This window comes from Etheostoma spectabile, chromosome 19, assembly GCF_008692095.1.
Source record: "Etheostoma spectabile isolate EspeVRDwgs_2016 chromosome 19, UIUC_Espe_1.0, whole genome shotgun sequence".
Taxonomy (NCBI): Eukaryota; Metazoa; Chordata; class Actinopteri; order Perciformes; family Percidae; genus Etheostoma; species Etheostoma spectabile.
In genome coordinates this window covers 3,646,030-3,665,863 of record NC_045751.1, presented here as the reverse complement: position 1 = coordinate 3,665,863, position 19,834 = coordinate 3,646,030, and the positions used below count along the sequence as shown (strand labels likewise).

The following is a 19,834-nucleotide window of genomic DNA, read 5'->3' as shown; positions in this document are numbered from 1 at the left end:
AAGGCTCAGTGTACTGTTCGTCATTTTGTAACCGAATAGCCGAACATACCCAGTTTGATGTAATACCATATTTGGTCCACTGTTGAGGTTACTATGGATGCAGGGAGTTACTGTAGCACCACACCGGTGAGGTACAGAGTCGAAATCAGACTTCTTGGAAACCCGACGGAGAGTTTTGCTTATTTCACCTTGTGACCTTATGCACTCAGTACTGTAGAAGTCTTTCAGAGTCTGTAGATGTACTAGCACATGACTCTAGGACGGCAACCAATGTTTATTGTCAACATTGATTAACATGAAAATCTGTAAAAGAAACTATAATAAAACTATAAGAGAATGATTTGATTTATTTTCAATTATCAGCTCATACATTGCTTATTATAGCAGCTGACAGCTTTTGTTGTAGAGCTGGAACAATTAGTAATCTGTTCATCTGTTTAGCATTTCATTGGTGTTTTCTGACATTTGGAAGACCCATAATTAATCAAGCGATCTTGAAAAGAATAAGAAGATAAATCAGTAATAATCATTAAAGATGAATTGTTATGTCGCTCTTGCTCTGCTTTATTTGATAAACCCACTAAAATAATGAGTAATTCTGTGATGTCCACGTGCAGAAGGACCAGACGAGAGACGTCTCTTGCATTGTGTAAAAGGCAGACAGCGAGACAGTGAGAGTAATGGCTAGAGGAGTCTAATGGTTGTGTAAAGGGTTGGAAGCCGTCCAGACTCGCAGGGACTAAAATTCACTCGGGCAAATTAACGTAAGGTTAGACGGCAACACTTTATCTTTGGTGTAATGATGTGTGTTGCATGCAGGGGAGCGGCAAGTTCTGGGGACACTGTACCAAACACACACACACACACACATTGACACTCACACATACAAGCAGGCGTGGAAACGTGTACACACACACAGACACACACAGACACTTACACACTTTTGCAGGCAGGTGTTCATATTCACACAAAAACACACAAAAAAGCCAAAGAATAATGTGACTAATTTCTGAGTACCATATGTCTTGCACTTTTAGTCCCATGATTCATCAATATTAGAGTTTAGTCTTTCTGGTCACAGAAGTAGGGTTGAATATAAGTACAGTAAAAACTGCTTTATGGATGATCCAGTGACTAATTTGACATTGTTGTGTCTTTAAAGTCTTCTAACACGTGTCCCATCCTGATCTCATGCTCACAAACATTCACAAAGTTCACAAAAAGCACTAAATGTAAAATGCCAAACAGCTTTGTGCTTACCAACACTAAAGTAACCATAAACTATGAGCTTATGGGAGCCAAATTTTAACGACTGGCTGGTATTACTCTCACATGCTAAACAACATCCCCCCCCATTGAACAGTGTAGTCTGTGACTCAATGGATCACTGATTCGTAAAGTGCCGTAGCGAGCTTGGCTTCTCATGCCTGCTTCATTGCTCAACCTCACACGCCATCGTCGCTGTAGATCAATGCTTGACGATGCTTAATGTTTATCTTCTGTGGACCAGTGCTCACCAAACATGGTAATGTTGCAGACAAGGTATGCAGGTTTCAGCCCTGGCAGCATCTAATCTTGTGAGCTGGGTCGATAAGCTTTATTATCAGGTGTCCTGGATGCTTTCACATACTGTGGCACTCAACGGCCACTGGTGTAGTCGAGGTGACAAACCGTCTCCTACGTGGTGAATGTCCAAAGATACGTTTCCCCCAGCTGTGGTTTCCAGGCCTTGTATGGACAAGAGACCTGGAGGTAGTTCAGAGTAGTTTGGATTTTCCAAAAAAAAGTCGGATGGTTTTTAACAGAACAGTTGCATGTGTTTTTTGCGAATGTTTTGTTCGTTCTGTGAAAAAAAAAGTGAAGGGAGTTTATTTTTAATGACTGAGGTGACAAATGCCAGATGTGTTCTTGTTATCAGGGAGGTAACGGATTATGACAGAGCGCATGCAGTAAAGGAACAGGCCCAGTCCAGCTAAAATGAATCATACCCAGCTTTGATTTACTTGTTTTAGTGCCGAAATGATTAGTTGATTGACATAAAATGTACTATAATGCAACTATAAAGATAGTGATTTGATCATTTATTGCTCACTTCTTAAGCCATACCAAACATTTCCCAAAACTTCTATTTTTGGACGAAGATTGATGGATGGATGAACTTCTATATTCTTCTAGTGTGTGTGTGTGTGTGTGTGTGTGTGTGTGTGTGTGTGTGTGTGTGGCTGAAAAAAGAAGAGCCTTTGTCATATATTATAGTTTAGAGAAGTTTTCTGATGTAAATTTCAGATAGACTAGTTGCATAATTTTATGTCTATTTATGTTGTGTGTGTGTATATATATATATGTATATATATATATGTGTATTTTTGTGTGTGTATTTATATATATATATATATATATATATATATAAAATTATGATTATTCTTCTGTATTTTATATAACAATTAATCAAGAACATTAATTCCGCAAAATAATCAACAATGACAATATTTATTCGTTGCAAATGAAATGAATCCTCAATTGCCGTACTCAAACCGCACCAACTATCCAAACTCCTCCAGTCTGAGCTAATGTCTCCTGTCGTCAGGTGGGTTTAGCAACCTTTGATGCAGCAGAGCAGCAAACCGTGGCAGCTTGCAGTGTTTCTATCACCGTCCGTCACTCGCATCTCCGCGGTTAAACCAGCCGCCGCTAAAATTGGAGACAGCCGGCGGCAGAGCAGAGCGAAGTCTCGGGGGGGGCCAGAGCAGACGTAGTAACGTCTCTCGCGAAACAATTTCTGTATTTACTTTCTGGTCCCGCCCCCAGACATATCCGACCAATAAGAGGGCTGGACGTTCTTGCCTGACGCACACAATTGGCACGCTTGGATTTTTCCAGGTGTGAAACCAAACCAAAACGAAGGCAAATCACTCCAAGTTTACTAACTCCCCAACTGATTCAGACCAAAGCAAAGAAACTACAGGAGTGAAAATGCCCTTAAGACTAAGTTGTCCTTCGGTTTTGTCTCAGAATCGACCACATTTTTAGTCGGCCTTGTCTCGGTTTCAAATAAAGAGGAATCTTTTTTTTCTTTTTCTTTTTCTTAGACCAAAACTGCAGGGATTTTGCTCTGCCTTGTCTGATTTAGGCCTATGTTTTAGAATTTGCCAATACAACCGAGAACTTTCCCAGCCCTCTTTACACACACACTCCTGAGACAATGAAGGCGCGAGACGTGAGAAGAAGCTCTGGCTGTCTAACACAAGTCTGGTCTTAGTCTCGACTCCGTCTCAAAGTCTTTGTCTAGGTGGTCTCGACTACAACACTGCCTTCCAGGTTCAACAACAGACCGATATCTGTGGTGAAAAATAATCATTTTATTTATCTCAGATTATTTTCAGGCCTATTTTGAAGTAATGTACAGGTTGTGGGTACATGGAATGCGTCATAGCTAACAAAGTCACCTGACTCGGCTTAACCTTTTGACCTCCTCGCTGTCAATGTTCCTCGAGCTAACTGGTGTTTATTTAAGACCTGCCCAGCCTCCTCAGCCTTGCACGTACACCGTTAAACCGCACCTGAGTTTTGACAAATGAGTGAACACAGAGTATTTAACCTTTTTACTGTTTCCTCTGCAGGACGAAACCATTGTTTACATAAAACCATACTCAGAAACAAAGCTGTCCTTCCTGGATGTAACAGTCAAACAGAGCAGGGCTTTGAACCTCGAAGGCTGTCTGTTGATTCTAGTTCCTGGCTGACCATAAACATGTAAGTGGATCTTTACAAGCGCCCAAAGAGAAACAGAATATCACTCAAGCGGAGTTCAACAAATGCGCCGAATCTCCCTGGGGTGTAATTGAATTGTTCTTAGCCAGCTTTGGGTATCCACCGGGTCCTCTTCAAATAGCAGGTCATGTGGCCAGCGTGACCTTTTCTATGAAGAGACGTAGGTGGGGAGCTGTGCTGCGGGAGAAGCACGGTGAGGCTGAGGGAGGCCTCTGTAGCACAGTGGTGTGGACATGTGTGCAGTCCGTTCTTGTGCATGTATCTATGAAAAGGGCACGCAGATATATTAACGCTCTGTGACATGAAACGATATCAGGGGAGGGAGGGGCAGGGGGGCTCAGAGGGTAAAGTGACCATGATAGGGCAACAGGGGAAACATACAAAGAAACTCACGGATTGTTGACGACAGTACAAGCAGAGGTTTAATGTAGATTACGACTATAAAGCAAAATGACATAGGAGAAAGCAACAACAGATATACAATTCTATATCCAGTAGAGTAGAAACAGGCTCACACAAACGGTTAAACCCTGCTCCATCTACCCGTCTGATAGGTAGGAGTTTATTTATAAAAGCGCAGAGGGAATTGTCATCTTATATTAGCCGTTTGTCAGCTGTGCGACAAGAGGTATTTGAAAAGACAAGACAAGAACAACAAGGCTCGGCGTCAGGAACGGCTGCCAAAGGATCCTGCTAAACTGATGTGAGAAGAAAAGGAACAGATAAAAGGTTAAAGAATTGTTCTGGATGTTTTAAATACATCTGCAGCTATATATAAACTATTATAACTGACCGAGAATCAGGAGTGATATTTTGGATACCCTTAAAAGGCCTTAGTTGTCTACTTTGAGTTTGCCTTGTAATTAACGATACACTACAGGAAGGAGGTGTGAGCAAAGAGTGAGCTCGCACCTAGACGGCGTCAGCCATCTTGTCCTGCTTTGTCATACTGTATTAATGTGCCTTTTTCTGTCACCTACACTTAATGTTGCTTACTCACAAGCTGTAATTCTCCACCTGACAGTGTGTGTCTCTTCTCTGAAGCCTTTTAGTATGCTCTGCACACTTTTTTCAATTTAATTTCTTTTCCCTAAACCCACCATTCAATTCAGTTTTATTTATAGAATCAAATCATAACATCAGTTATCTTGAGACACTTTACAGATAGAGTAGGACTAGACCACACTCTAATATACAATGACCCAACAATTCCAGTAATTCCCCCAAGAGCAAGCATTTAGCGCAACAGTGGCGAGGAAGAACTCCCTTTTAGGAAGAAACCTGGGCCAGACCCAGGCTCTTGCTAGGCCAGCTGGGGGTGTGAGAAACAGTGGCAATAACAGTCACATTAAAAGATAATGGAACAAAGCCTATAAATAGTAGTCGTAGTAGTTCAGGGCACAGCGAGAAACGCAGGGTGCCCACGGGCAGCATGGCACAGCATAGCATAGCGGCGTAGCAGGACACAGCAGGGCGGGGGTTTACCCCCAAACCCAAAGGGGTGCAGCAGGACCCAGCGACAGCTTCATTGATATTGGGGCCACCCTAATCCAAGGGAGCTGCTGGCGAAAAAAACAAACCCCTAGGACTCCGCGGGGTAAAATCCCCCGAGCTTGGTTAGTAACAGGGGTTTTTGGCACGACTCCCCACCCCCTAAAAGAATTTTTAGCGCTTTTTTCCCTCTTAACGAACCCACCAAAGCGCTTTTTCCCTTAGTACAGGAAACCCTTAGCACACTTCATACACTGTGGTCCAAACCGCCGTATTTAAGGGCCCCTCCCCCCCAAAGGGCCCTTCGACCCGGGGCTGCAGGGAAACCCTCTACCCCTGAGCCACAGTAAAAAATGGATGGGTTTTTGGGCCCCCCGAACCCCGAAATGGGAGCTGGTTCCACAGTAGAGACCGGGTAGCTGAAAAGGGGTCTGGCTCCCAATCTATTTTTTGAGACTCGGGACTGACAATCCTCTGCATTCGGGGAGCGTAGTGCCTAGTGGACAAACAAGTACTTGACCCTTTTAAAGATTGAGGTGCAGACCATTTAGAGCTTTTTTTTCTCGGAAAAGGTTTTTAAATCAAATCCGGATTTTTCGGGAAAGCCGGCAATTCCCAAATGAAAAAAATTTAAAGGGCCCTTTTTTGGGGAAACCTGTAGGGGGTTACAGTTCCAGGAAGTAACATAACATGGACTATTTTTTTAAGCATCGTTTTTGATAGGATCTCCTTTTTTGGGGGAAATTTACAAGGTAAAAAAGGCTTTCTTGAATTTTAAATTTTTAAGTGGCTTTTAAAGGGTATCCTATCAAAAAAACCCCAATTTCTGACGTATGGGGAACCAGGCCCATCTATCTAGGATAAAGAGGTTTAAAGGGTTTAGGGCCCGCACAATAACCTTTGGTTTTTTTTCAGTTTAACATAAAAATTTTAGGCCCTCCTTATTTTATTCTTCTATCTTGCCTTCTTGCTTTGTGCCATTGAAGTTTAGCTAACTGACTGGGTCTGGCTTGAGGGGAAACCAACCAAACCCTCCCCACCCTCCACCCCCCCTTCTCTCCTCTCCCTTTTTAAAAATTTTCTCACTTCTCCTCTGTTTCCTTCCCTCCTTTCCTGACATCCTTTCATCCATCCCGCCCCTTTTCTTCCCCTTCTTTATCTTGTTCACTAGCCATTTCCTCCCTCCCTCCCTCTTCCCTGGTACTGTTTATAATTTGCCACTCTTCTTCTCCCCTTTCCTACCACTCCCCACTTTTTCATCTTTTCCCCTCTCCCCCCCCTCTCTATTTTTCTCCTCTCGCCCAGTTAGTCCCAGCCACAAACCTTATCCTTTACCCCCTAGTTTAAAAACATGACCCCAGTCTGTGCAGAAAGGCCCTTTAGGTCAGAGAAGACCTAAAACAGAGCGAGCCAGGCAGAACGGTAGCAAGGAGAACTTGAAAAGTTGGCGAACAGGCTTTGTTGGCGGGGGTGGGGGTATTAAGTATTGTCTGACATTTTACAGACAATGACTATCAGCAAAGTAATAGTTGATGAAAATAATCATTAGTTGTTGCCCTAGATTGACCACCCTCACTATGGAAAACCAGTCTAGTAATACAGCTGTTTTCCCTCAGTTGCATTCAAGTAATTAACCTTTAACCCTGCAAGGCCCCAGTATATCAAAGTTAACAACCATTTGCTAGCTGCAAATAGTTGTATCGAATTGAGCAATTTCATTTCATTTTTTAGGAGTGCCATTTAAAAACAATAAAATGGCTTGGTGTCCTCAGGGTTAAAAAGAAACTACCCTAAAGAAGCGCTGCTGCTGATAAACAAAACGGAACAGCTGGACCATCATTTGGAGGGAACACATTAGGCTTACATTTCTTCATGGAGACAGAGTATCTACTGTTGTTTTTTGTCTCCACTCGCACCGGACACTTTAACCCTCTGCCCACCCAACCTCAAAACCACAACAGTTCAAGGGCAGGCAGCAACAAAGGGAGTCCAGGAAAGGCAAATGTGGACGATTAGTTCAAGTTAAGGAGCGCTTTGGAATGTTAAGTCCATTCGTGGAGACGCATCAGATGAGAGAGAGAGAGAGGAAGCCAACTGTAACCTAGTATGAAAAGACAGCAGAGGAGTCAAACTGATGTGTAGCTGACAATCTGTGACTGAGGGGCTCCTCTCTTCCACACACGCCATCTAAGTGACACTTTAAGGCCTTCTTGCTGAGGTAAAAGAATTGTTGATACGAAAAGAAAGAGAACATAAGTGTCATTAAGACATGAGTATTCTTTTCCAGGTTAGGTTTTAAAACAAGGGAAACATTAAAGGAGTGGGGAATGAAAGAGCACGAGATGGAAAACGCAAATGGGTGCTTACTTGCTTTTCTTAGGTCATTTGTTTTAGAAGTCTTTTTAAAGGTTAACCTGTTGGAACATTTACAGAACCCCAGTGAGCTGTAACTGTTGGTCGAAAGCACTTGTGGGAGTAAGAGAGAAACAAAGGATCTCTCCTCTCAGAGTTCAGTCGTGACATTTGGAGTGTGCTCAACCTCACATTTGACCCCTGACCCACACAATAACTCACGGCTAACCTGTGACTTCTGACCCCAAATGTGAAACTTGACCCGTTGAACCCAGCCTTACAAACAGACAAACGGAGTCATCCATTCATGGTCGTTCGACACCTCTCTGGCCTGCAGTCTCTCACTCGTCACATTCTCTGACTCGGAAGATCAAGGGGAACACATCTCGGGAGGATCACGGAGAGTGACGTCAACACAGAGCAGAGACAACGCGCTTAGCAAAAAGGCTCTGACACGCCAACCCGATTATCGGCCGTCGGACAGTCTGGCGAGGTCGGTGACTCGACTCTGTGGGGCGTGATCCGTGCTGTCGTCAGTCGGAGGAGCCGTCGGCATCCATTAAACTTACGCTCAAGTCGGCGTCACTTCTGTGTGTTCCGAGACACTTTTTTTTAAGGGACGGGAGCCGACTCATCAGTCCGACTGCCTTTTTTTTTTTTTTTTAAGTTGTTTTTTCGGGGTTTTATTCCCTTTATTTCGACAGGACAGTAATGCAAGTGTGAAAGGGGGAGAGAGAGAGGGGGGAGCGACATTCAGCAAAGGGGCCACAGGCCGGATTCGAACCCGGGCCGGCCGCGTCGAGGAGCAAGCCTCCGTACATGGGCATCCGCACAGACCACTGCGCTATCTGGATGCCCCCGACTGCCTTTTTTTGCATGTGGGGTTGGCGTGTCAGAGCCTTTAGAGTGTGTCAGTTGGACTGTTTTTAATACTGCAGCGCTCAACTGAAAACTCAACAATGCTACAAAAGGCTACTGTATCCTCTCTTCCAAGGCTTCAAGGTTAGAGCTTTAGTCCTGCCACATCTGGCTCAAAGGACCTGTATCTATTAACTTGGCTGTCATACACACACTCACCCACACAGGGAGGGGGAATGAAACACATAGTAATCATCTCACATCGCACCAAGGTCGTGTTCCTCATTTCAGCCAGAATGAACGGTCAAAAAAGCACTCAATTAAAGGCGGAGCAAATATCTGAGAAAGTCACACAGTGCAGCTGAGTGTAATGAGGCATTTCAGGCAATAGGTGTAAGACATTTTCTAAGTCCACAATGCAAGCTGAATAGAAATGGCTGTGAATAAGTTGGTAGGCCATTTAATTAGACAAATGCAAGCAGCTTTTTAGAATGGCTGACAAATGACATTCTATGGTGGGAACATTTTTAAGCGGTGTCAGTTTTGGTTTTGTTAATTAAAGCGTGAAAATGTGGTTTACTGGAGGGTCAGGGCCTAAGTAAGCTTTACATTTTTATTAGTAAAGCTGAAAAAAAACAAAACATAATTGGGCTAACTGCATCATCGTTTGTATTTTTGTTTATTATAACTATACTGTATCTTTTTTTTTTTCTAGGTTTGGCCACCGGTTAGTAGGGTTGGGCATCGAGAACACATTCCTATTTGGAATCGTTTCAAAATTTACGATTCCAGTAGAGTCGTTTCTTTATTGGAATCGTTTGGAGGATTTTGGTTTCAAATCCGATCATCGTTTCCCAATTTAAAATGCGCAAGTTTTGGTTTACGTAAGCAGCCAGGCGGTCGTTGTGTTGCAGCCATGGAGCGCAGTAAGCGGCGCTCTAGTGTGGCTTTATTTTAAATTGAAAAAGCCCGGTAAAACTGCAACCCACCATTGAATCAAAAATAAAATGTTCCTCTTATTTGTAAAATAAGCTTGTGACCTATTTCAATTCCACCCCTCAAAGAATTGGAAGCGAAATCTGGTAAGAACCGGAATTTGAATCAGAATCAATGCCCAAACCTACCTTATTTAAACAAAGGGGAGCAGTAAAATGAGTACGCAAAGTGTTCGTTGTAAACATCCAGAACCACTTCCTGGTACAAATTTGACTGTACTTGTTGATGAGGGTTTGTTAAAGTTAAGTGGTTCGAGTAACCTGGCTAAACCGTTGGCTTGAGTGTTTGGGTTTCCTGCCCTGTTGGGCTTTGTTTTAGCACTCTCCCTGTGCCCCCAGGAGGTCAGAAACGATTGGTCGATTATTGGATTGGTTGATTGACAGAATATTTAACTATTTTGATAATTGATTAATTGTTCCAGTATTTTTCAAGCAATAATGTCAATCATTCTCTGGTGCCAGCTTCTCCAGTCTGAATATTTGCTGCTTTACTGAGTCATATGCCATAGTAGACTAAATATTTTAGGGTTTTGGACAGATAAAACAAGGACATTGATCCAGATCTTTAAGAAATTACTTCAAGTACAATGGGTCTCATTCAAAAGTGTTCTTAAAACCCACTTACGCAGTTTTTACGAAGATTCTGGCATTCATCAATGTTTTCTTATTTGGGATTTGTTCTTAGGTTCTACTATGATTTACGCACACTCAAACGCACACTTACGCACAATTTAGAGCTGACATGTTTGTGCAAAACAATTCTAATTTAAAATTTAACATTCTTTTCATTTGGTTACTAATTATTTCCAATAATTTTTCACACAATAATTTTTTACATAAGTAGTTTGTTTCAATAAAGACACACTTCTGCTCATTTGTAAAGCACTTTGCATTGCCGTTGTGTATGAACTGTGCTAGGCCTCTGTAAATAAACTTGCCGTCAACTCCCATCAATTATGTTAACGGAACCCTGCCCTCCAACGATAAGTGATTAGTCACTCTATTTAAACGCCAAGAGTATCTTCTATGTTTTTTATTTAACTTTTTATTTAAAGAAAAATACGTGATACCTGTTGCTCTTAAGTCTGTATACATGCCAGTGATCAAGAAAGAAAAATTCACATCATTACAAAAAACTCCCACTCTCCCATCACAGTACTTCTTTACCGGTTCTGGACTTGTAGGATCCAAGAATCCAACAAATAAGAAGTGGAAGTGATCACTACAAAAATGAAAATAGAATAAATAAAATAGGTACGCAGCCGTAAGTAAAATGGGCAATAACAGCTGTATCTTCTATGTTTTGAAATAATTGTTTTGCCTCAGATTTCTTTTCTACTTCATCGGTTCTGCGCCCTTCTCCAGACACTGCGGTCGCTGCATGAGTAATCGCGTTCCTTGCAAAGGTTTTATTTGCTGCTTGGTATCCACCTGCTGACGCTACTAAATATGTTGTCTTGTTTTTTGTTAACTTCTTGCTGCAGTAGTTCCACGTCAGAATTACTAAAGTTTTTCTTTCTTTTGGAGTCGAGGCCTCCACCTTCTTTGCCGCGTCTTTGGGACATTTCAGTAAGAGTGCATGCATCACGGCCCTGCCTTCTCATGGCCTTTTATGGGAATTAACGGGGCATTTACTTATGCTAATTAGGAGCAATGGGCAAGAGCATTCAATTTACGAAGACATTGAAATTCATCATTCTAAGAACACACCTGCGAACAATTCTGTTTAAGAACACATCATGAATCAGACGTAGACTTTTCTCAGGGACTTTCTTAAGAACATATTTAAGAGAAAAACACAGGAAGATGTTGGTGAATAACGCCCAATGTTATCCCAACAAATAGAAACAAGATCTAAGTTATACTTAAAGATAATACTTAAGCTAATACTTTCCAGACCCCTCCCCCCTCCTTCTCCAGCCTTAGGGTGGAACCAGCAAACCTTCTAAGATACAGTGATAGAGTATCAATAAGGTTATGACCTCATCTGGGGCTTGCGAAGTCAATGATCTCTGGTTAGAGGTGCATTGATCCCCTGGGACTTGCTGCAGAAGTGGCCTTAATAGGAGGTGATGTTTTTGGCCTGGGGCTCCACGCTCTGCTGTACTCCTCAGCTAAGGCGTTGCCAGGGAACTGCACTAGTACGTCGGCTGTGAAGTACTCAGTTGGCTTCTGGTAGGTGAGGGTGCTGTTTTTGATCGAAGCCTGCCTTTGTGTTGTGGTGTGTGTGTGTGTGCACACCATAAATGGTCAATGAATCAAAGGTCCACACCAGGCCACTCAGCACTATGGAAATGTAGGTATATGCCAATGAAACAATGCTTCTAAAACTCAATAAAACAGCGGCTTTATCTTTGCCTTTTTGACGAATCTGCAGAATCTGCTTAGCCCCTGGCTTGACCTCCACTTTAGGTAACAACATCGTGAAACTTTGATATTTCACTTTTCCTGGTGGCAGTGCTTTTACAAAGTGCTTGTTTGAGCTAGTCTCAGAGCCACATGAATTCAGACTGATCCTGTAATCAACAACACATGTCTGCAGGAGAGAGCTGTAGACACGTCTGTCTGTGAATCATCACGTATCCAGTGTGTGCAGTCAGCTCCACACCGGACACACGGCGAACCGATCATATATCACAACAGCTGACGTCAGGAAGTCTTAGGAATGAGGTTCGACCCAGCCAAGAATGTCCCATTGTTCTGAGTGTGTATTGTTGTGTGTGTGTGTGTGTGTGTGTGTGTGTGTTTGTGTGTGTTTGTCTTAGCTCGTGCAGCATATCCAGCTCTCAGGCGTCTAATGGCCTCATGACCAAAGCCCGGAGTTAAATCAAAGATGGGATCTCACATGTTTAACTGATCTAATGAGTTAGATCACAAGATTTTTCTTTAAATGGGTACTGTTAGAAGTAATGCTGCAGTCTATGTGATTATCATGTACTGTGATCTTATTTAAAATTCCAGATTTTTATAAGAATATGTTTTCCCAAGTTTTGACTTTGGCATCATTTGGTGGTCATATGCTGTTTTAACGACCTGTTCACTAAAACCGAATTCCAGTCCATAATAGAAATAGAAACCTACAGTTTTTACTTTCAGCACTACTTCTGTTTCTACTCTACTTTTTAACCACCCCACTATTAGTTTTATCAGCATCAACCGCTGTCAGAGACGGTCCTTGCTTGTGTCGGACAGATACCATCTTGCTCTGACTCTTTGTGTCTATGTAACCCCGTATAAGGAGCCCCTCCAAAACGGTTTATTTAACCTGCCAGAGACAGAGCCCAGTGATGACCCTGCAGGGTTCAGCTCGACTCAGATAAGGTGAGATAAGAGCGAAGGTGAGAAAGTCGCCGAGGTGAGATATTTTGGCAGGACGGCCCGTTTGGCACTCGCCAACTATCGCTCCCCCAGTTGCTAAGCTCCTTTGTTTGTGTGTTGCTCTGCCTTTGGCATCAGTGGAGCGTATCAGGTTACATGTGGGAATGAGGTGTAGTGTTAGTTCAGCAGTTCCTTTGTCCCCCTGAGTGGTGAATCTACTATCTAATGAATGTGGGAGCTCCTCTATGTACTTGCATACCTACAGTTTTATTCTAAATTCAGCCCTAAATAGAACCTGAATATTAAATAAGTCATTTTAATTACACATCCAAATCTACTGTGACGTTATTGATGTGGGCGTGCACGGTGGAGTTGTTGCACACAGATTGGATGTTGTCACAGTCGATTGTTTGATTTTGATGTCTCAGTAACGCAGCAAATTTCTTGTTCCAAGCCAACTTTAATTAGGTGATAACTCCAAGTATGAGGTGTAACTAGTGCCCGTTGATTTAATGGAATCGTCAAAAAAAAAAAGTAATGCCTGCCCCAGGAATCTTGGTAACACGTTATTGGAAAAATTGAGGATTTTTAATGTTTCCATTTGTTTCGTAACGCTTAAGAGAGGTTGAATGCACACGCTGTGTTAATAAAAGATGCTTTTTGTCGTTTATAGTTCGAGATACCTTTAACTCTCTCCTGTACTTTGCCATTTTTAAGGACAGACACATCTACACTTACATGTACCAAGTAGAATTTTCCTGTTTTTATTTGCATCCAAAATGTAACCAGATCTGTACTTGTGAGCTGTGAAAGGACCTCTCAACACCTGTGTCTCATAGTGCTGCTATGTCTGTGTTTGCTAGATGTTGCCGTTGGTGCTAATGTGTCTGCATAGTATGTTGAAAGAACTACTGGTGTTCACACAAGCCTTTTTGAATGAGTGAATGCTTTGGCCAATTGACCGAGTCAAACAGTGTCACTGTCTGGAAGTACCCACAGTATTGTAACCCAATTCTAAAGAATGTTTTACCACTTGCCATTTAAAATATCAGGTCTTACAGGAACATATGTTGTCACTGTTTTTGTCTTATAATAGTAAGAGCCTTTTGTGCATTAGAGTCTCTACTTTATCTCAACTGTCTAACAACCTTTCTTAAACCATCAGTTTAATTCTTACGAAAAACATTCTGTATTTAACACTTCTGCTCTACTAATTCAACAGTTCTGTTGGAAATGTGAGTGGCAGGCCTTAATGAAATAGGTTGCTCCTCTGCACTCTTTACATTTTGTTGCGCAGTAAATGTGTAGTGTTTTCCTAGTACATACTCCCCATATTTTCCTAAACAATATTTTTCTAAGCACATACAGTATGACAGATGAGTTCACCACCCCTGCTCAGGCACTATCAGCTGGATCACTTACTCACACTGTACCTTTTTTCCATCTTCATGACTTCAGAACAGACTTTGAGGTTGTACACATGCAGCTTAAAATGCTGGCTTTAGACATTTGTTTTGAAACTAGTAATAGGAAATTTGCAAGGATAAAATTGAGGTGTTACCATTTAAAATGTTCTTTTCGACAAACCTAAACTTCAACTGCAGTTCACCCAGAGCGATCGCCCCACATTCATTTTCTTCACTATCAACGCACATAATAACAATAACAACTTATTTAGCATGAAAGCCCATTTTGAGTCTCATGTTACTCCCTGTGTGGTTTCCCACCATCTCTGACTCAGTACGGGCTGCAACAATTACATTTTCCTTTGCTAACATATACATTGTAATTCCCCAGCAATGCCAGCTTAAGTTGAAAAGTTCAAATGTAAAACAGAGGGTAGAGCTGCGAGGAAGGACTGCCATAAAACACTGTAGATTACACAGGAGAATACAATACACTTACTGTGTGTGTGTGTGTGTGTGTGTGTGTGTGTGTGTGTGATAAAGACATCCCTATCAGTATTTGAAAAGTCTATCATTTAGTAAAAGGATTATTTAACTCATGTTCAGCGTCCTTTTCCTCATTACCTCATCTCTTACTGCCAGGTATGCAAGGTAGCTATTTATATCTAGTGGAGGTTAATGAAAAATACATGATCTCTTTCTTGTCTTCCTCAGGTCCGAACTCTATTTGTCAGTGGGCTACCACTGGATATTAAGCCGCGGGAGCTCTATCTCCTGTTCAGACCATTTAAGGTATGTTTGTATGTTTTTAAATGGACGGGCTGAAGCTATTCTTAGCAGCTTTTCTTTCCAGCAGTCAATGGGACCTCCATTAATGGTGATGAAATAAACGGCAATGGAAACTCTCCCGCGAGGTTGAAGTGTTGGTGTTCCTAAAGCCGAGGTTCAATCACATCTTTGTACGTGCGCGCGTGTGTGTGTGTGGCTCACTGCCTGCAATACAAAAAAAAAAGAAAGAGGCTATTTACCTCACCTTAGAAACTTGACTAGTTCAGGTGACTGCATTTAGATGTTGCAAGCTTTTTGGACCGTCGCCCCAGAATGATGCACTTTAATGGCTCAGCTGCAACACATTTAAAGTGAATAATGGCACAATGGCTATGCATCCAATCACTCTCCTGGATAATGCTCATGGTATGTACTCTGAGTAAATGGTTGATATTATTAGCATTAAAGTTCGTAAATCTCAATTAAAGACAATCGGTCCACATGATCTTCATAAGAGGACTTTGACTCCTGAAACACGGCATAACGTTTTTAATAAATGCAAATGTTACGCAATATTTTAGCAGAAATGGATGTGTATACATAGTCATTGTGAAGAGATACTTTTTCACATTTCTGACATTTTCGTTCTTTGTTTCAGGGCTATGAAGGCTCCTTGATAAAACTCACTTCTAAACAGGTATGCTATAGGCAGCACTGAGGGCTGCGTCTCTATACTAACACTATACCATTCTAAACGGATGAATGAAAACATCAGTCTTTCATCACGCTGTTGCTGCTCGCATTACCCAATTTTCTTGCTCATCAACGCCTTCCACTTTTTGTCTCTTCTTTGTCCTATTTCTTCCCCCTCTCTTTGTTCACGGCATGTTGACTATGACGGATTAGCACCCTTTGTCAGGAAGAACTTGGAATCAGGGGGGAGAAAAGTTTATTGTGGGGGGTGGGGGGGGAGGAAAAGGAAAAGAAGTGTTGCACCAACTTGCCTTTGGCAGTCGGATAGAATGCTTGTAGTCACAGACATTCAACTCCGGTGGGATGTGCCGGGATGAGACGGGAAAAGAATTTTGAGGTGTCAAAAGCGAGCGTTTTTGACAAGAGCAGTACTGACGGTGGAGTTTTGCCTCCAGGGGCACAGGACTGAAAATGAGCTCAGCTGGCAGGTGTCCACATCCACATTTAAGCAATTTAGCTTTATGTCAGTGTGCTTATTACCACGTCACACTGTTTCCCATAAAGACATGACACGCTCGTTAGAAGGGTTTAGGGTGATTTAGATCGAATGTGCTGCGTATAATACCTCTTAAACTATGAACAAAAGAGTTTTTTTGGTTTGTTTTTTCGGTTGGAAAATTGGCGTGGTTTGGGATGTTCCCTTTTTTTGTTTCATTGTTAAAAGGCAAGGCAAAGCAGCTGTTTAAACATTTCCTATATAAATGCATTTAGGTCCAGGTTATCTCTGTTATCAGATAGGGTTGTTGTGATACTTATAATGCATTGCTTTTTCATCTTGCTCATCATTGGGTCTAGTGTAACGAGTACTTTTGCTAAAACATGACTTGAAGACTAACCTGACAGCCCTTGGAAATCTTTCTCACCTTGCTGCAGTTATGTACAGGTGACATCACTGGTTACAGGTGCAACAGAGAACACTTTTGACTGCACCCCGCATCACACAGTTGGGTGGGCTGGACATTTTCTTCCAGAAAGGGCTGCAAAATACTTCTTTTCAAACTGGTATTAAGTAACTCTTTTAATGATCATTGATGTATGGCCTAATTGCTACAGCTATATTTGCAATACATACTGCTATACTGGCCTTCATCTCACCTGCAGGATTAGGTTTATAACGTACAAAATGGGTTATGTGTGGGTTTTGCTCTTATTGTTTGGCCTGTTTAATACACAAGTCAGACACTCAGCAACTCTTTGTGCACTTAGGCTTCTCTTTGCACCTCCCCACCTTGCTTCATACTTTTATAATGACCTTCTTCCTCATGACGGCTGATGCTGATGTTCATGTATTGCAAAGCAGTACACATTCCTCAGGCTGTCTTTGTGACTCCCCCCCCCCTTCTAATGGTAATGACAATGGCAGCACAAATCAATCGTCCTTCCAGTCCGAGAACACACAGCCATCTCCATATATAGCAAGAGCCAGATCTCAGACCCATTCTATTTATATTCCTGTTACGCTTCCTCCTTCTGACGTCTTCACTTAGTCCTTCTTTCTTTTTTTCATCTTTCTTTTCCCTTCTCCTCCTCTTTCTCTACTTGTTCAAAACTCCCATAACCTAAGACTGCTTTTCCTGATCCCACGCCACGCTGCGACCCCATGGGAGCAACATGTTGAGAGATTTTGATTTCTCCCCACCGCCTCTCAACATCGCCATGCACACACAAATACACCGCTAAAATGTGTATTCTTTGTTGACAACTGCAACCGCAGTTAGAAATCTGACAACCAAACCTGCACCTTTACTATTGCCACCACAGGCTCTAGAGTGATTTAACCAGAATACAAAACAAGCACTGGTGAAATAGATATGTTGCATGGTTTTTGATTGACAGGCCTGTTCGAGGAGGTCTTAAAAACTATTTCTACCTCTCACTTTCTTTCATTTTTATTCTCACCTTTAACCTCTTAAGTTTTAATTCTCAAGACCCTGCCGTCCCCCATTTAACTACTTTTTGTTCTCTCTCTATCTCTTCTCCTTTTTCAGCATTCACCCCCCTCTCTCCTTCTCTCTCACTCACTCTTAACATGCACTTTCTTGGTCTGACATTGCCCATATTTGGACATAGGGGATCTGAATGATGAACCCTCCTTGTACAGTGAGAGTGTCGAGTCTCTCTCTCTCTCTCTCCTCTGTCTCTTTCTCTCTTCTCTCTCTCTCTCTCTCTCTCTCTCTCTCTCTCTCTCTCTCTCTCTCTCTCTGTCACTGCGGGTTTATAAACAGGGCAAGAGAAAGAAGCAGGGGGTTGGGAATAATATTGAAGAAAAAAAAAAGAAGAAATCCTACAAAAAAGAAAAACATGTCTATGTCACTCAGACAGAAATGCCGACTCAGTTTTCTGCCTTAAACCATGTTTCTTCCTTTTGTTCTGTCTTCTTGTCTCCCCAGCCAGTGGGCTTTGTCAGCTTTGACAGCCGATCAGAAGCGGAGGCTGCTAAGAATGCCTTGAACGTAAGTGTCATGCCCTCTTCATGCTCCTCAAGCACCAGCTCGGCGCTAGTACATCTTGTGATGACTTAGAATCGCATCTCTCTGCCATCTGTGCAAATGCGTTTCATATCAAGAAAATCCAGCCAGTCCTGCATTTCCTATCCCATGCAAAAAGACAGAAAAAGGTAGCGAAGACATGCTGTTGCTGCTGTAAATACGTGTCTAAATATTTGGGTTTGAGTAAATAAAGCCTTTTTCTTAAAGCTTTGCCATGGATCCTGCAAGGTCAGGAGGAACATTAGCTGTTCTTCTACATATAAATAGCAGATATTGATCTAGGGTTTAATTTTAATCTCACTTATTTCAGAATGTAGCTCAGTAGAAAGCCTTGATGAGGCAGAATATGAAACAGAGCCCATCCTCACAGGGTTTTATTCAGCTCACTTGAAACAAAGTAGACAGTAATGAACACCAGTTCTCACCCAGCTTTATTTTCCCATTGTTTTTTTTTTTTAAAGGTGTCTAGATATACACCACCCCTTCTAATGCTTCTTAAGTTTTTGTTGATGCCTTTGTCACAGAAAAAGATCAGTTTTACCATCTTCCTAAAGTTGGAACGTGACAACGTGAGTGGAGTCTGTCAACTTTCAGATGTTGCCATATTGGTGCACATCAAATGCAGAGCAGAGAGTGGAAGAAAGGATAGAAATTATTTTATTATGCGCCAACAATAGTCTGACTGTTTCCATAGAATCACTCAGTGGGACTGAAACATGAACAGTGCTCTTGTTTTTGGGGGGAAAGCTGCGTTCCCCGGGGTCATATGGAGATAAGCCAGACTTTGCAAACATCTATCTGCATATTGAAATATGGGCAAGACAGAGAAAACCGAGGGAAGGAAGGGGATTTGTTTCCCGTCATAGGAGAGCAGAAATCTTTTAAAAGAACACTTGATTCTCGCACCATTACAACAATTATAATCATCACCAAGCAATGCATACACATTTTAAGGTAGAGATTCGACACAGTGCAAACTGAGATGTGCTCAGGCCTCATTATATCTATGTACCCTTATTATACGTCTGTAGCCTCAACTGGCAGAAGCTGCGAGCGCACTGAGCCAAGGCAATCCTAGTTAATTCCCTCCCCTTCATGAGAAGAGTCATCCCTCGCTTGTTTCAGCTCAACGTTGCCCGAGCCTGCAGGGACGAGCTGAGAAAACCATCCTTCTAGCTTTTCAGTTGCAGAGAACTTTGCTCTTGACTGCTTTTTGATCTCACCTTCTGTTTTTCTATGTATCTTTTACAGACAATCAAATGAAGTCAGTTAGAGGGTGGTGATAGTTGCTGGTGACATTGGGCCTTGTTGCTCTCACAAATAAATAGCCGCTTTTGCTTTTTTGGATGAAGAAGACCTTGGTTTAAGTCCCATAACTATTTTTCCCTTGGACAAAAGTAATTGAGAAGAGAAAATGATTTGGACTATTGCTAGAAATACAACCAACGGCTATTTTTCCACAAGCGTGTTGGAAGTGTTTCCAGCCAAAATAGAATGGGAAAAGATGTTTTATGACATTTTGACACAAATACATATTAATAAATGACATGTTGATGTTCCAAAGTCTCTATGTTTTGACATCAATGCAGATATAAATGTAATAAAAAAATACATAAATAAAAATCGATTTTGG

At 41.9% G+C, this 19,834-nt stretch overlaps 1 protein-coding gene and 2 long non-coding RNA genes across 7 annotated transcripts in view; 2 read left to right on the top strand and 1 right to left on the bottom strand.

Annotated features, from left to right (window-relative positions):
- LOC116707318 (RNA-binding protein with multiple splicing) overlaps nt 1–19,834 on the top strand; it is a 36,162-nt gene that overhangs the window by 1,707 nt on the left and 14,621 nt on the right. For all 5 annotated transcript variants that reach the window (XR_004336464.1, XR_004336465.1, XM_032544634.1 and 2 more), the window contains exons 2-4: nt 14,906–14,983; nt 15,618–15,656; nt 18,103–18,165. Coding sequence is in view for 3 of the 5 variants with exons in the window: in XM_032544634.1 (XP_032400525.1) it covers nt 14,906–14,983; nt 15,618–15,656; nt 18,103–18,165 (180 nt within the window). In the remaining 2 variants the exon portion in view is untranslated. The remainder of the gene's footprint in view (nt 1–14,905; nt 14,984–15,617; nt 15,657–18,102; nt 18,166–19,834) is intronic.
- Nucleotides 1,301–19,826, bottom strand: LOC116707320 (uncharacterized). Its single transcript, XR_004336466.1, has 3 exons — nt 19,663–19,826; nt 5,137–5,141; nt 1,301–1,312 (listed from the first exon to the last, which is right to left on the bottom strand). It is a non-coding gene; the product is annotated as an uncharacterized LOC116707320 (long non-coding RNA).
- LOC116707321 (uncharacterized) lies at nt 1,892–9,469 on the top strand. Its single transcript, XR_004336467.1, has 3 exons — nt 1,892–1,902; nt 3,893–3,895; nt 9,205–9,469. It is a non-coding gene; the product is annotated as an uncharacterized LOC116707321 (long non-coding RNA).